Below are 14,607 nucleotides of genomic sequence, written 5' to 3' on the forward strand. Positions count from 1 at the left end.
TGCCATTGCCGGAGGGGTTGGAAACTTGAACCTCTCGGTGTTGCCCACTGCATGCACAGCTGGGGTTCTCTGAGTCCCAGGCCTTGCTTGAGAGCCAAGGGTGTCCTGGGCTGTCAGGAACATTCAGGTAGAGGAGCTCTAACCCCAAATCCTCTTTGTTGTCCTCTCTGGAAAGTAAAGTCTTCTTGTCTCATGTGGTGTCCCGGAAGGATGGATGGTCTGGATGCCATGATCCTTTTGCTCTCTCAGTAGGTGGTTTTGGGCTGTGGGCAGGCACCTGGTTTGGTTCCACTTCCTTTCCACATGCAGTAATTGTTGTTCTGGCTGCACTAAAAGTCTCCCCACGTGCAGACTCTCCTGCTGCAGGTTTGGCAGTGTAGTGGAATTGACCCAGGAAAACACAAAAGGTACTTTTTTGACAGACTGCCAAGAAGCAACAAAGCAAGGAAATTTGGAAGCAACACCTGAGCATATTAAATGAGGATTTTCTCCATGCTGATTCTTGAGTGGTCTGCTCCAAACCTGAAAAGAGAGAAACACTGGTTAACCATTTCAGCAGAAACAGTGCTTGGTAGAACAGTGATGGAGAATTAAAATCTGAACTTCACCATGTTCTGACCTAAACTCGGTCTAGTATATGCCATATTTCTCCATTTCCCGTTTACATTTGCTTTTATTCAATGATCTTACTGTGACAGATGTTGTGGGAAAGGACATTATTTACATTTGGAATTCTTTGACATCAAGCTGCTAATTCTTAGGATAATTTACTTAAATTCCATGAAGTATCAGCATTAGTTTAAGAATATGGCAGGAAATCCATAGATAGATTAGTATGATAATTTTTATGGTTTCCTCTTCTTCCCTTTTGACATAAACCTGCTAGTTCTTGCATTTATTTTGTTTTGCAGTGACTGTCTTTGCATGTTAAACAGAGTGACTCTGCCACTGGAGATTTTTGTATAGTACACTCAGTGTCTTTGAATTTACTGAATTCTACCATCTCCACCTCTCTTATTCCAGAATATTGAATAGAACTTGTGAGTCACACGTTCATGTTGCTGAAGAACATCTATTTTTGAAATATAATAAGTCCCCTTTTCTAAGCAATAGAACCTGCAGTTCTTGGAAGACACTAAGGTTTTCTGAAAAGATTTAGATTTGTTTTGCCAAAAGCCAACTTTTGTCTTAAATGATTGGGAAAGCAATATGGAGAACAAAATGTCTTTTGAGATGTTTTGAACTGAGTCCTTCCTTTGTGGAACCAAATAAAGAACTTTGATAGAAGAAGCAGCAAGAATTGAGAAAAACTAATGTGTTCATTTTAAATTTTAGCATTATTTTGGTGGTGGATACAATCTAGGTTTAGTTCTTTGCTCGTTAATATTTAGTGGTATATAGGAGGTCAGTAATTTGCCTGGACTTGTGGATATTATACTGATGAAAGTCAAAGTTGTTTATTTTCTTATGAGTTTTTGTAGTTCACTGATTTAAGATCGAACAGACTGTTCTTTGCACATATCTAAATGTTGTTAAATATATATAATTGAAAAAAGTTATAAAATAAGTTCTTGCGTAAAAAGAATCTTTAGAAGAGTAATAGTAGATCAAATACAGATTTTATTACACTGCAAGTAAATGTGGGACCTAATTATTGATTAGGTTATTTTTCTGTATCTTAGAGTAGTGTGCCTTATGGTTACTGTTTGTAACTTTGAACAGAGCTGTGAGAGATCATTTTTTGTGTGAGATATTGTGCCTGTCTGGAAGGTGCAATTCTAAGATGAGCAGTGTCTGTAGAATCCATTCTGCAGAAAAACTAAAGTAGTTCTTAATCATCCTTGGGCTTTATCTAAGAAGTATGGAATTAGGGGAGTCCTTTCACAGCAAGATCTGCATCAGATCCTAAACTCTTAAATTATAAACTAGCAGCACATATGGAGTTAAAACATTCAAGGAAACGTTTCTGATAAGATACGTGAGTGTCGTTTGTGCACCAAAAGCTTGTAGAGAGCAAACAAAGCAAGAGAACTGTACAATGAGAACGGAGTTTCATATACTTGATTATTTGGAAGGATGGTGTGTCAAGCATTGCCTTGCCACTCTGACTGTTGAAGGGTGGGGGTTTTATCCTTCTGATTTTTAGGCTGCCCTTTCCCTTTTCTTATTGGCCACTTAATTAGATCCGCTGTAGCTTGGATAAGTCAGTACACCCTTAATTGATTTGTGCTGCAGCCACAATTGGTACTGCTAGTACCTGGAAAGGTAGGAATGGGATTGGTGGTACTGATGCAAAGAGGAGGTGATTGGTATAAGCTCGATTTCTTCTGTTAATTTCAGTTACCTTCCCCATGATTTTGTAGATTCAGCATTTTGCTTAAAAGCAAATTAGCTGATGATCGTTTGTCTCAGAAAATCCTGAATCATCTGATATGGAATCAAAACAGGAATTTACCATGGAAAGTGGCATGGTCCTTTAATTATACACTTACAGTGCGGAAACACAATCCTAAGAGAGCAGAATTGATACCTTATGGAAGTTATTTCATGATTTATGAATGCAGATGTAAACTAATCTGAATCTATTTTCTGACACAGTTATTCAGCTTGACAATTCCTTTGTGTACTGGTGCATTTAACAAAACCAATTATCTTTTGATTACAAATAGCTATGTTAGTAGTAGCCTTGTAAATATATGTCTAGCGCTAAAGACTACTGAAACTTGGTATTTTAACTCTAAATCTTTAGGAAGGAAAAGTGTTTATTGATGGATTGTGATATTTATTGGGTCATAATGTATTTAAATTTTCTTTAATGCATATGTTAGTGATTGTTTACCGTGATAAAGTGCATAGAGGTCTCTGCAAGGAGTTCTGCATGGAAAGAATTACCTCATGTCAGTGGTCACTCTCAATTAAAAGTTCCATTAGCAGATGATTCCTGCTTCTGGTTTGTGTACTGATTGCATTTTATTGCCTCTAAATCAGGTTCCTAGACAGGGAATAAATAAACAGTTAAGAGTGTGTGGTAATGGTATCCTGATCTTTTTTCACAGTTGGGAACACCTACATCCATTCCAATCAATTAGGTTTGGAATATTTACTGAAATTCTTAATTCTCTTTGAACTTTAAAAATTACTAGTTTCACTGCTATTAAAATACAGATTTATCTTAGAAGCATATCCAGAGGTTAGTTATATAGTAGTAAGTGTTTATTTTATGTCAGAAGAGTAAACTTTAATAAGGAGGAGAAGTTTTCCTTTTATCTTCAGTTCTTCTTAAATTATGTTTAAATTTGAGACAAGAAAAATCTATTAAGCCTTTACTGGAACTTCAGTAATGAATGATAACTCTCAGTTACTCAGTACATCCACAGGTATCTATAGTGCTTCCTCTCTCACCCCTCAAAACCCTCCAAATTACATTGATAGCAATTTGTGTCATATTTATGGCATAAGTTACTGAGATAACTGTTCCTATTAAATGAGAAAGAAACTATCAAACTGATGAAATGGTAGTTTTCTGCAAGTGCTGGCAATTCTGAAGCACTCTGTTTTGGTAATAAACATAATTGTAATTAAACTAAATACACTCTTAATTCTTAGAATAAAAATACTATGACTTTCCATTTTTAAATGAAAAATTAACTCAAGGTCATTACACTTGATATGATCCAATGAAGTCTTTGGGAATGGATCCTTACATTTTTCTGGTCCTGTGTTCATGAGTTAGGAGTTTGGTCTGTACTGCCAAACCCCTGTGATCCATGTCAGGGATTTGCACTGGCTGCAGCACCTGTGACAGGCAGGTCCTTCATGCCTGAGTCTTGCCGCCCCAAATCTCTGAAACTTCTATAAACTTGTACTTACTGACCTTCAAATTCCCACTGAGTGGGAAATCTGAAGTAAAACCAATTTACAAAAGGCTTTTTCTAAAAAAAAAAATATAATAAAAATAATTTAAAAATCTGATTATATTAGCAAGGGCTATTAATAAAGCTCGCAGAAGCCTAATTACAGGCATCAAGCTGAATTTTGGACTCCTGTTCTTTAAAAAGACAGAACAAAGGCGAGATATGAATTTTCACACTAATACAGGGAAGATAATGCACCAGATTCTCCATTACTGTGGTGATACAAATGCGTCTAGACATCTACTGCTGCTCAGAGGCTTGGAAACAGTGGCTTAGTGCTCCCAGGTAACAGGACACATTGCATTCTGACACACACCTGAGAGAATTTTATTTTATTTTATTTTACTTTACTATATTGCTGTTAGAAGCAGTATTATTTGGGGTTCGCTCACTTTAAAGCACATTATTAAGCGTATCTTTAAGAAATTATTTTATCTAGAGATTACTAAACGTTAGCTCTAAAAATGTTTCAAAAATGCAAGTACATGCTAATTTTAATTTAACTTAAATTTTTAGTTTAATCTTTTTCATTAGGGTTGAAAAGGCTTTGCTGCCCCCAAAGGCTTCGTGAGTGTGATGAGATATTTCTAGGATATAAATAATAAGGTAGAAGGAAGTTCTAATGGTTTTGGTATTTTTCGATCATTTTTATTAATGGTTCTGTACAGCTTTGAAGATCTATTGCACTCTGTAAGTGCTAAGTATTATTTAATAGTAACTGTATAAAATTACTGAAATAGAAAGGGTTATGGTCTTGGGGGCTGATTATGGAAATAACTGAATTTAAGCCCAGTCATTTAGTGCCTTATCCCAAAAGCTGTGCATCTTTCTAGGGATATGACTTTAGCATTGTTTATGCTTTAAAATACACTTCTGGGTTGTAAAGGATTAATGGAAAGTAGAAGCAAGGATGGATTATTTTTCTTAAGAGAGATTTTAGTCGAAATAATAAATTAGAGAGTTGTAGACCTGAAAGTGTAAGTAAAGGCACTAAAGCTGCCTCACAGTGAGAGAGGTTTAATTAGTTCATCTGTGAATTTGTTTACACAGTTTGAACCTAATTCAGCACGTCGTAGTGTAACCTCTACTGTGTACAGCTAATTTGGCTGAAATTACTCTAATATCTTTCATTTTGTCCATATTTAAAATATGGTGTGAAATCTTTTCTCACTGAAGAGCAATTCCCTAAATCTTGGGATCATACCTGAGCAATACCTTGTGTGACTATGTAGTACTTAAATGGTATCGTGATGTTTACCATCTATAGTCCCTGTCAGGCATTATTCCTATTTTGTTGAAAGAAGAAAAGTCCTCCTTGTCCAGAGAACTGTCATCCTTCTGCCATTGTCACTGTGTACAGCTGTCCTTCCAGACCAGATCCTTCTTCCATACTACATTACCTCTACCAATTGCATGCCTAACGTGCTTGCCTTAAAAAACTATTTCTTCTTCCTCCACATCACAGATGTTTAGTGAGTGTGTTCAGTATATTTGTGTCTGAACATCATATTTTTCATCACTTCAAATGCCTGCATTGTGATCTGTGTCACTGAACTGAGTAAAGGCCAGTCCCTGTTGCAATCAATTACAGTGGAACTATACTGTAATCACAGGTAGCTGAGATTATTTAAAAGAGGAACCACAGACTTTAGACTGCATGTGAAGTGCAAACCTATTAAGCACAGTAGGCTTCCTGTTATTTTGGTTGTTTTTAATATTCTGATGTGTTCTGGAGGCATTCACACGCAAAGAGGGAGAGAGGTGTGTGAAGTTCCTTTTACTGAATACTACTTTTTCCATAGTGAAATAATTGTTCTTGGCCTTTTAACCAGAAAAAACCCATATTTTAACCATCTCTTCAGAAAATAGAAAAGGCTTGACATAATTCGGAGAACGTTGGGTTGGGGAGTATTAAAAATAATTTGTTACTGAAATAGAAAATTTTTTTAGTCATTTCAGAAGCACTTAAGTTACTTTTTTGATATCTAGAGATGTCAACTTGACCTAAAGAGAATCCCTAACCTGCAAGAGTTTGAAATAGTGCTGGGAAATCCAGGTTGGCCTTTTCAGCAGACATAGCCTTTTAGCTACTTGGGAATGTGTTACCCTGTGAGCGTTACAGTGCTTGTGGGATTGCCCTTGATGTGAACATCGCTGTCTCTGCTTCAGACCAGCTTCTTGCCCCATGCTTATACCTGCAAATTGCACTTCTGTCCAACTGGAGGGTTAATATCCCAGCCTTTCAAGAAGGCAGAGCTATGTAGGCTCTGTTGAGGTTGTTTATTTTGTCCCCTACATCTGTACATTGGAAACTAGAAGTCTGATGCCGTATGTGACCACCAATCCCTCCTTTCATGCCTTCCCATGTGGATTTTTTGCCTTATGTAGGCCTGCTGCAGTTTATGGACTGCAGGGTAGAGATGATGGAGTGAGGAGCTCAGACAGGAAAGCTGGGAATGGGAACTGTCAGAACTCACTGTAGAAAGGGATCGGTCCCATCGGTGATTACTGCAGAGTTAAAGGGAACTCGCCAAAGGGTGAGAGTACTTGAAGTTTGAGAAGAGATTAGTTTTAAAATGTATATTGGTTAGACTTGCTGGCTTTTATCTCCTGAACCAGTGTATGAACAGGAAGCTCTGATTTAGCCAAACAGAAGTAGACATCTCTCTCCAAGAGCAAGCCAGTTTCTTCCATCAATGTTGTTGCTCATTGGCTGTGAGAGGAAGAAAGAGGACAAGTTCTGTGTGAGAGCATGGCCTTATGTTGTATTAAAGTACATACATAAGTACACTCTAATGATGCAGCTTCATACTGCAGCTGATGAATCTGACAGCTGGTTTCCTCTGTAAGAGGTGGTCATCGTTCCCTTGCCTGTCACTGATGCTGGGCTCCTGCCTCCCTTATGTTGATGTTGCAGAAAGCCAGTTCAGAGAGTTCAAACAGGCAAAAAACGAAGCTTGAAATAGGGTAACTTAGAGCTCCCCAAGGCAGTTTGGTATGGAAAAAGAAGGAATGAGGGAAGTCTCCCTCTTGGCCATTAGATAAGCTTTAGTCAGAAAAATCCCCATCAGGGTGGGCTTCCATGGGCTGCTGGCAGCTCAAAAGTTGTGCTCCTGGTGAAACAAATGGTGCTCCTATTCCCACCCAGTTTCAGCCATGGCTGTGAGCTGGATCTTACTCTGATTTGAAAGAAACTTCAGTGTCCATGCTGTGGCCACCAACACTCACCCACCCTACAAACCCCAAATCCAACAGCCCAAACAAAGCACAACACAAATCTGCAAATTTTGAACCTTATTCAGGTTGTAATGACCCTGTACGCCTCTAGTGTACAATTGCTTTACTTGCAAGCAAACCCAAGGGAATCAGCAGGTGATTGGGTCCATCGCCCTGGCAGGAATGTGTGGAATCACAGTTTTCAGCAACAACAGGTAGTTTGATCAGTTTATGCTGACTGAGAAACAGAAAAGTTAGATGGAATCCAGAAAATAAAGTTTCAATTTATTTAATCATGTTGTACACAGCATTTCACTGCATCTCTGCACAGTGCTGGGGCTGTAATGGTGGAATTCACCTCTTTGAAACAAACCCAAAGTTTATAATGACTTTATTCACCAGAGTTTTAGTGCATTCTTTATTAAATTTTATTAGGATAGCTTGACTTTCAAACTAATTAAAGCACTACTGTTTGTCTTCTTTCCAAAAATACTTTGTTTTAAATATTGCAATCACTTAGCTAAGAGGGGGAGTAATTAAAGTTATTCTCAAGTTGCACAATTTAGTTTATTTAAAAATGCTTTATATAGTTTTTAGATGAAGTTATAAATGTTCACTTTGGAACTACCTGAAGATTAATAGTGATGCATTTGAAATGCATTATTTTTTTATTGATTCTTAATGTAGTAAATTACTGAAGTTATTTGGCAGCAAACAGAAATAGCCAGTGATGTTGTTCACATTTATTTTCCTGATAGCATCGCAATTTGCATTAATTGCATTGCAGCTGCACTCACTTATATTAAAAAGCTTCTACCATAATTAATCCTTTTTATTTCAAATCATTTTGGCACAATTTCTAGCAATAAACACTCATAAAAGACAGACACTTGAAAAATAACATACAAGTTTCTTCAATATACCTATTGCTGTTTTTTCCTGACAAGGAATTATTGATAGGCTTCTAGGATCAAGTGTTGCAAGTGGTGAAGACTTAAGACCAGTTTGAAAAATGCTAAGTGGATTATTTTGCATAAAAAATAGACAGGTTTTGAATTTGTGTAATTAACCTGTGTTTAGAAAATACCTTGATTTATGTCTACATTTGTATTTCAGTTGCATACATTATGGAAATTTAATTTATAATCCATTTAGCTGATGTGATCATAGTTTTTAGTGCTATCATTTATTAGTCCTTGTATATTAAATGCTCTAAAGGCTTAAACCTGCCTTGTGTAAAAAATTACACCTCTGCATTTACATTTTATGAGTCATAGATGGAATTCCATTTTAAATTCGGGTAGCTTTGATATATTTAAGGAATTACAATAGCTTTATTGTTGCTAATGCAGGAACAGCAAACACTGACCTTACACATTGCAAATTAATGATTTATCCCTCTAGTTTGCTTTTAAAGTCAACTATACAAATGAGGATTTTGACTTCTACACCTTGAATAAATCATATGGCTCTAAATATAATGCACCCTTTGGCTTTGAACTCGTTATTCTCAGGTTTTTTTGCAAGGTCTAACTCACCTCATAGAAGAATGTTCTTTCAAAAGTTTAAGGAATTGTGTATATTTTTCTTAACGTCTTTGTTGGAATATCATTGAGTGATTAGAGCTACCTTTATTCTTCTTTTTTCCGTTTATTTTTTCCCCCTCAATGTTATTCCTTTTCTAAGTTTCCAGCAGATTCTGGAGGAATTAAGTAATGTCAAAATACTGCTCTTGGAGAGTTAAAAGGAAACAAAGACGTTACAATGATGTTATGTTGGTGATGCCTTTCCTGATGAGCCTGGCAGTGATACTGATGATCTGTAAAGATTTGCTTGTCACTAGTAGAGAGATGCTGATGTGGCAGACAGAGTGGACAATGAGAAAGGCAGCATGTGCTAGGAATGGGTCTTTTTAAAGCAGGGGTCCTTTATTCAGAATAGCTCTGAAGTTACCATAAGTACTTTTTTCTTCCAGTCAAGAAGTTGTTACTGACTTTGTGAAAAATAATGCAGAGATATTTTGCACTTTGTGGAAATGTGCTCATACAGTAAATCAATGTAGAATGGTATTGCTCGAGTTTGAAAATTCTTGAGGATAATTTGAGTTTGCAGTCAAAATACATCTTTCATGAGTGCTGCAAATTTGGGTCAGGTACATGTTTGGTTCAGTAATTTTTTGACATCTGTAGCAGTGTCAGGCATAGAAAGGATTGGACCTGTAATACAGTCAGAACTGGTAAACTCTTGTCTTGGAAATGATGTTTTGCCTGTGGCATTAGAGCAGTAGAATTCAGCCAAAATGTGCAGCAATGAATCTGTAACATGCAGGAGATAGGTTTTATTAGTTTAAAATGTACTGGTTTTACAGAGTTATTTTTAAGGGCATGAGGGGGATGAAAGTTCTATGTGTAGTGATGGATATGAGTGGAATGACATTGCTTGTGATGGTGCTAATGGAAGTAGAGATGTTAACTTTTTTTTTAAGACATTCTTGGTGCAGTTGCGTTGTCCTTTAGCAAACCTTGCTTTTCCTGAAAATCTGTGCAGTTTGGGTAAGAAGAGTAATGACAGATAAGCAATGATCTTACATTTTAAATCACAACATAATTAATTTGTGAGATTTGGGACCTTGGTATTTCACAAGAATATTCACATTTCAAATTCTAGATGAATATTCTTAAATTTATGCAATATCTGAGCTATTTCCATGGCAGAAGAACCTACTCAGGCACCAAATTGAAATGGAATTACTCAAAAGTTGAGAAATAGACAATAGCCTTCGGAATTCCTGCATGTGCAACAATAAAATCTAATGTATTTTTAATTGCTTTATTTTTCAGGCTCTTTATGAAAATATGCTGGTGGAGCTGCCATTTGCTAGTTTTTTCCTCTCAAAATTATTAGGGACAAGTGCTGATGTTGACATTCATCATTTAGCTTCACTAGATCCAGAAATGTACAAAAATTTGCTTTTTCTCAAGAGCTATGAAGGGGATGTGGAAGAACTTGGACTAAACTTCACCGTGGTAAATAATGACCTTGGGGAAGCGCAGGTAAGAATGGCTTTGAAATTTTTTTTCTTTTATCTATGACTGGTGAATCATTACTATCTATACTAATTAATTTTTTAATTTAAGTGTGATAGTAAACAACTGTTAAAGGTGCTGTGAGCCATTAGTTGGGTTTCTGACTCAATATTTGGAGCAGAGAGCAACGAACTGTTGTACTTAAAAAAATAACTTTTGATGATTACCTTAAGGTTTGGTCTTTTAAGTAGTAAACTGCAGTGATTATTTTTCAACAGTCATACATATAAAGCTCTATTGCCTGAGAATGTCTCTTGAACAAAAATACGTTGTTTCTTCAATTGCACTTGTAATAATTGCAAAATTTAGATGATGTGTAAACTCTAGAAGTACTGCCTGGCTTTAGAATTGCAGGTAGCAGTCAGAGAGGTTTTAAATACTAATGATAGTAAAGACCCTTTATTGTGGGACAAGCATTGTCTCTGTAACTGCAATTTTCAAAGTAGAGAGCCTGAAGTCTGCCTGACACATATTTCTTTCTTTTTGTATACCCACCTCTTTATTTTTTGAGACACCAGATTAGTCAGAGGGGATAAATGGTGTTCAGTGCTTCTATAAAGCAGTTACTTAGGTCCTTAAATCTGAGTTTTTAACACAGTTGCACCATATAATTTGATTATAGCTTTTATTTGCTCTGTTGTGTGGACTAAAGATCACTCATAGTAGAAAATAAATGTCACTAGAGCTTTAAAAGCCTGTCTTAGTGTGCTAATGCAGGTAGCCTCCTAGGTAAAGTCTTTTGTTGGGCTTCCTCTTTCATTTTTGAGGATTTAAAATTGAGGATTGAAAACTTACACTGGGTTATGGCATATAATTGGATGAAAAAAGTAGACCTGCCCACATTGTGACGAGCAGCAGCATCTGAATTCAACCTCCTCTCGTGGGGAAGAAACAGAGACTCTAGAAGAGGGTGAGCAGTTCTCTGGGGTTTGCTGCTCAGGGAAGCTGGGACTTTGCATGTCTCCAACACAGCAGCACCACTGGGATGCAGTAACCTGTCCTGGAAATTGGTAGCTTGAATTCTCTGCTGCTGCTTAAGTCATAGCAAGTTTGCTGGCCAAGACTTCTGCTTGAACAGCATCAGGCTTGGATTTTATCTTACTCCTCTGTCATCCATTTCCTGTCATTTTGGAAGATCCTAAAATCTGGATTGCATTAAGTTTAAAATAATACCCTCAGATTTGGGGTTCCTAAAGCATACTAAAGGAGAGAGGCAACAGTTGCCTGATATAAGTAACGTTTAATATTAACCATGTGCCGTATGTCGTTTTCCTCCCTGGATTACACTCCCTATGTGAAACCATCTGACCTGCACTGTCTTTAGAAAAACACTCAAAGACTTGAGATAAAGACGTGATGCAGTGTCGCTGTTGTACCAAGAATTGCGTAAAGAACCACACAAGTCCAAGTGCAGGAATAAAATGGTCCCATTTAATGGATTATAAATCTGTTTATATAACTTGGTTTGCAAGAGTGGTGTAATGCTATTGGTCACTTGACCATCCACCTCTCAGAGTGATTGGTGAATGCTATGACACCCACTTCAAAATGTTTTCTTCAGTGTACCATCACAAGACTGTGCATAACAAGTTTGCACCTGTGAGGTAAAGTCTTGGTTTACAAAAACCTCTACACTGTTTTCAGCTAGCTTGCATGAGAAAAGAAAACTTCACAGGATGCTGCAGAAGCTGGAAAATTCCTCTGCTTCTAACTTTTTAGTATCCACAATACAGATGTACCCAAAAGCACTCTTAGAGTGGCTGCTGTGTGGTACCATGTGCTCTGCCTGGCTGGTACTGAACTGAGGTCTGTAGCACCCAGAGGTTGGTGCAAAGCACACAAAATGGCAGTTTCCAGTATTATGTGGGATCTACACCAAAGGGGGAGAAAGTCTGAATTCTAAAACCATTTATTTAACTGCACTTAAAGTAATAGTTTTGTTGGTCACAGCTAACACAAACCCAGTTTAGTATCTAACTAAAATGAGGGCTGTGGCTGCTGTTTTCAAGATGTCTCATTTGTAATTGTTTGGCATAACTTCTGAACGAATATTTAATATATTAGTGAGTTACTGAGTAACTAGATGACGTGTAAGTTAAAATAAATATTCTGATGCTGGTTTGCTGTTTTTATTCTTGAAGAGAGAACATTTTACCCATGAAGTATCAGCCACCTTTTTATGAGGCTCACTGCATGTTACTGTAGTTCAACAGAACCCATTGGTTCTTGTCACTGTCTTCTGCCTTTCAATGCAACAAGTCTCTTTTTACGCTTCATTTCATTACCTTAATAAACATCATATGGATAAATACATTTTGTCTACTATTTGACTTGTAACCATTGCATACTAATTGATTGTGGCAAGGTAAGGCTAATTCACTTTGGGAAAGAGCTTAATTTGCATTCCTTATGTTCAATGTACATTATATGTACTTTTCAGCTAAACAGCCACTTTAGTGTTTAATAAATTAGTGCCCAATAAATGCATCATAAATCTATCATTGTAAATAGCTGTCCTCATGGCAGCGTCCATCCACCAATTGTGGCACAAAAGCATTATCTGCAATGAAAAACACATTCAAAAGGGGCTCTATTGCCTCTGTCAGTAATAGAAGGTAGAAATTCTATTATCAGTGTATTGATTCCAATCCTGTAATGTGCTTTTAGACCCCATTAAACTATTGTCAAAGTGCATTCACCAGAAGTTGAAAAAGGTACTTAATAATTTGCACATTAGACCTGCTAATTAGGGGAGCTATGCCATCAACCTTATCTTCCAACCCCAAATAGCTTTTGATAAAGATCTATCTAATGCAGTGATACCAGCCTACATTTCAACTGTTGGGTCTCCTGCAGAAAATGGTGGCCAGTAGCAAAGTCTCTAAGGAGGTCAGCCTATAGTTACAGACAGGTACCTTCAAGCAGCTGTGTAGATTGATTTAAGTTTTCCTCTTATCTTTTGGATGAGATGGTTATGAAAGGTCTGTAAGAATAACAAATTCAAGAAGACACCTTTCGTATTCAGACCTTTGTCCGTCCCTTTTTTCAGTGAGGAAGGCGAGTTTTGTGGCTGTCCAGGGGCAGAGGGAGATGCAAATAAACATTTCCTCTTCCTTTAGAAATGTTGGATACTGTACTCCAGAAACTCTGTTTGAAAGTATCAGTCTCAAACACTGATACTTGAGAGTACATAGATCAGAAGTTGAGTATGATCAGAAGATTCCATAAATAAAAGTGTAAAAGCACAAACCCACAGAGAAGCACTATAATATATATGGCAGCAGTTTCTATGAAACCCATCTAGTGTAGAACTTGGTGTTGGGACACCTTCTTGGGCTTTTTAAACAGGTGTGAATGCCATTGCTGTCACTGAAAATATGCTGACTCACCAAAGGGGAGTTCTTTGCCTTTAAATTTCTTCGGGGGAAAATTTTAAAGCCTTAAAAATAGTTTTGAGAGTTTCCATCTTGACAACCTCTTTACTGGGTTACAGTGGCTTAGATGAATGATTTTAGAGGTTTTTCAGCAGCTAAGTAGTTAAGCTGAGGCTGAGCCTTCTCAGGCAGACTCATAACAGTTATAGAAAATGCATTCTTAGGCATTCATATGCAACCTCCTGCTTGAACTCCTGCCTGAACATCTGGAAGGCAGGTGACAGGGAAAGAAAGGAAAAAAAACTTCATCGACTTATTTTCAAAATGGGGAAAAACTGTAGAGGTGATGTGACCAAAAGTGATCAGAGCCCAAGAGAAAAGATTTTCATCTTGTAGGAGTTCTTGGATATCTATAAGAGCTTTGTGAAATTGTGCTGGAGGTTCTGTGGTTCTGTGAAGAGATACATGTCTTATGTCTTCATACGGGACTTCTCTGTCCCGTTTTGGTATTTCCCCTTCATTTTGAAGATGCACCTTGTGAGTAGGGAATCAAATTTGTCTGAATGATCTGAGTACTTATTTAAATTACATCTATGGTTTGATTGCCTTTTAGTACATGCGATTTTGATTAAGAACCAATTTAAAATGCTTTTTGTTTGTTTGTTTCAACTTAGATCTACAAAATAGAAGCTGAGGTGATGACACAGGGAGGGCTGTAGTGTGGCCTGTCCCGGGTTACCTGGGTTATTGTCTTGCCCCATCTAGTGGCCAAAACTGGATGGACAAAAGTAAAAATGAAGCTTATAAAGTGTTTAAGATGTATTAAGTTGTGCTATGTTTCCTTTTTTTGAAAAGGAACTCTTGAACAATAATTCCTGACTTTTTAGAATTAAATGGGAATTCTAGAATAGTTCCTTTAATGCCATGAAACATTAAATGACTGAAAAGTGGCCTGCATCTACCTTTACTTTAGTTTTGTGCTTACCAAGTGTTACTGTTTTCTGTCTCCTGTTTTAC

The 14,607-nt window shown here is 37.1% G+C and overlaps 1 protein-coding gene across 1 annotated transcript in view; it reads left to right on the top strand.

Moving 5' to 3' along the window:
• Positions 1-14,607, top strand: part of UBE3C (ubiquitin protein ligase E3C) — a 70,133-nt gene that overhangs the window by 46,558 nt on the left and 8,968 nt on the right. Inside the window, exon 19 of the mRNA XM_010394860.3 lies at positions 9,971-10,183. Within this exon, the coding sequence (XP_010393162.1) occupies positions 9,971-10,183 (213 nt within the window). The remainder of the gene's footprint in view (positions 1-9,970; positions 10,184-14,607) is intronic.

The sequence above is a fragment of the Corvus cornix genome, chromosome 2 (assembly GCF_000738735.6).
Source record: "Corvus cornix cornix isolate S_Up_H32 chromosome 2, ASM73873v5, whole genome shotgun sequence".
NCBI lineage: Eukaryota > Metazoa > Chordata > Aves > Passeriformes > Corvidae > Corvus > Corvus cornix.